The 2,365-nt window shown below is 41.5% G+C and overlaps 1 protein-coding gene across 1 annotated transcript in view; it reads left to right on the forward strand.

Annotated features, from left to right (window-relative positions):
- Positions 1 to 2,090, forward strand: part of LOC101850987 (myophilin) — a gene marked incomplete at its 5' end in the record, with an annotated part of 6,726 nt that extends 4,636 nt beyond the window's left edge. The window contains 1 exon segment of the mRNA XM_013087527.1: positions 28 to 2,090. Within this exon segment, the coding sequence (XP_012942981.1) occupies positions 28 to 139 (112 nt within the window).
- Between the last annotated feature and the right edge of the window lie 275 nt (positions 2,091 to 2,365).

A 2,365-nucleotide genomic window follows, 5' to 3' on the forward strand; every position in this document is an offset into this window, starting at 1 on the left:
CCCCCCCTCCACACCCCACCCCCACAGGGCTGACGATATGTCTGCTGCCTCTCAAGCCACCATCAACCTTCAGTCCGGCACCAACAGGGGAGCTAACCAGGCTGGCATGAGCTACGGAGGACGCAGGGACATTATGTAAACTGGCCTGCAACCCTCTCATCATTTGCAACTCGAAGAAGCAGCAATGCAATAATATAAACAACAAACAAAATAAATAACAATGACAACAACAACAACAACAACAACAGTAACAACAGCATAAGCAACAACAACAATAACAAGACGGAAGCATTTCCGAAACAATCATCAAGAATGATTTACTTGCAGTTGTTTTTGCAGACTGTCAAGGACTGAAGATGATCCCGACGTCACGATAAGATAAAGACAAGAATGATAGATGAAAGAGAAGAGATCTTATTTCGTGATGTCTAGCTAGAAAAGTAAAGCATTCTTTAAAAAAAGTATTGTTAATGTTTTATCTTTGTGATGATGTTGCACTTTTGAACTATCAGAAAGAAGTTGTAACTTTTCCTATTGCTTTCTAGAGTGGCGAGAACAAAATCTGTTTCTTGTATCATTTTCCAACTGATGAATTGTCAAGGCCATAGAATCAATTCTTTACGCCGACCAGCCTGTAACAGACGGGTGTATTTGTCCTCCAGAAATAATAATAACAATATATGTATTGTTACTTTTCTTCTGTGGGGGTTCAGGTTAGAATTGGTGCTATAGTTTTGCCGTCACCAGCTGGTTTCGTCATGTGTTGCTATCATTGGTCACTCTGACGACATCGCTCTTGGGCTGTGCTGTCTGGCTACTTTCTAACGCAAAAATCAGTCCATCTCTTCGACACTTCATCTAGGCCTCGCCGAGTTTGCGACTTGACCGGCGTGTCTCCCAGCTTCTTGGGAAATGTTTCACTGTTTTGTGTGCCGCGTTCTGTCTATCAGAAGGAAGAAAACGGACGAATGAAAGAACACATAAAATGAAAAGACTGGCTTCTTGTAGTCGCGTCTTTTTTCGGCCAGATCTTGTCCTTGTCTTTAAAATCTTCCAATGGGATTTTTTCATTTCATATCTGTACTCATTTGTCTCAGTATATTCATTTGTCAGTCTGTCTGTCTGTATGTCTGTCTGTCCGTCTCGTCATAACGACTTTTTGGCCTGTCTGCCTCTTTGGTCTCAAATCACAGCAAACAGAAGGAAGGAAAGAAGGAAGGTACGGACGTGTTATGTGTGTGTTCTTCTCTCACTCTCTCACGTGTACATAATGAAGACACGTAGAATATTTTCAAAAAGAAAAACATTTCCGAGCTCGAGCTTTTCTCGCTTTTTCGTTACATCCTGCACTTGGGAAACGTAGACAGACGTTGTGAGGGTCAAGACTTTCACGGGGATACCAGAGGCTGACGTCATAGCGGTGTTGTCAAGACCATCAACGTAAATCAGGGACTTACTAATACTTATATAATCGGGACAGCGTGGAACATGCTACGGACACGTTCAATAACCAACCAAACAATAAGCACCGCTTGACAAAGAAAACAACAACAACAAGAATAACAACAAGTCAGCCAAAGTCGTCCCGTGACAATTTTGACCCCTCACAAAAGTTTGCTGCAGTAACTTGGATCGTTTGCTCTTCTCTGCCACCGTGAAGTCTTTATTTTTGTAGATGGTTTCCCTTGCGCTTCAAACTTCAAAGCTTCCGGATATATATTGTGGGGTATTTTTGATTGCCATCAAAGCTTACAATAATATGGTCAAGACATAACTATCGCCTGGTAAAATACACCAGGCTTCTCTTGCACCATACAGCTCGGCACAATTCAGTTCCGCGTAAGAAATACTAATGTATGTTTCTTTCTTGTTAATAAAAAGAATTCCCACGCTCTCCCTGCCACCCCCTCAATCTCCGAAAAGTGGGATTTGTTCATGGCGTTAGATAATAACTAAATGAAGGTGGGACATAAAGAACTGGCGTTGTTAAGGGTGAGTAGTGTTTATCATCTTCTATCGCTTATTTTTCTATCTGTCTTGCTTTGTATATACATGGATTATAATAAAACGGAAACTTTATAAAAAGTTAACCGCTTTTGAGTTTTTTATTGTCCGTCAGATTTTTGAGGATGTGTTGTTCAACAGATTTGGTGCTCGCCTACCAACCTGGAGGTCTAGAGTTCGATCCCCAATAGGGTTGGGTTTTTCTATTCTCAAGTTGTTTTTACATACCCCTGCCCGTATGTCGATATGTGAGTGTGTGTGTGTGTGTGTATGTGTGTGTGTGTGTGTGTGAGTGTGTGTGTGTGTATATGTGTGTGTGTGTGTGTGTGTGTGTGTGTTTTAGGCCCCAATCAACATAATT

The sequence above is a fragment of the Aplysia californica genome, unplaced genomic scaffold (assembly GCF_000002075.1).
Source record: "Aplysia californica isolate F4 #8 unplaced genomic scaffold, AplCal3.0 scaffold00599, whole genome shotgun sequence".
NCBI lineage: Eukaryota > Metazoa > Mollusca > Gastropoda > Aplysiida > Aplysiidae > Aplysia > Aplysia californica.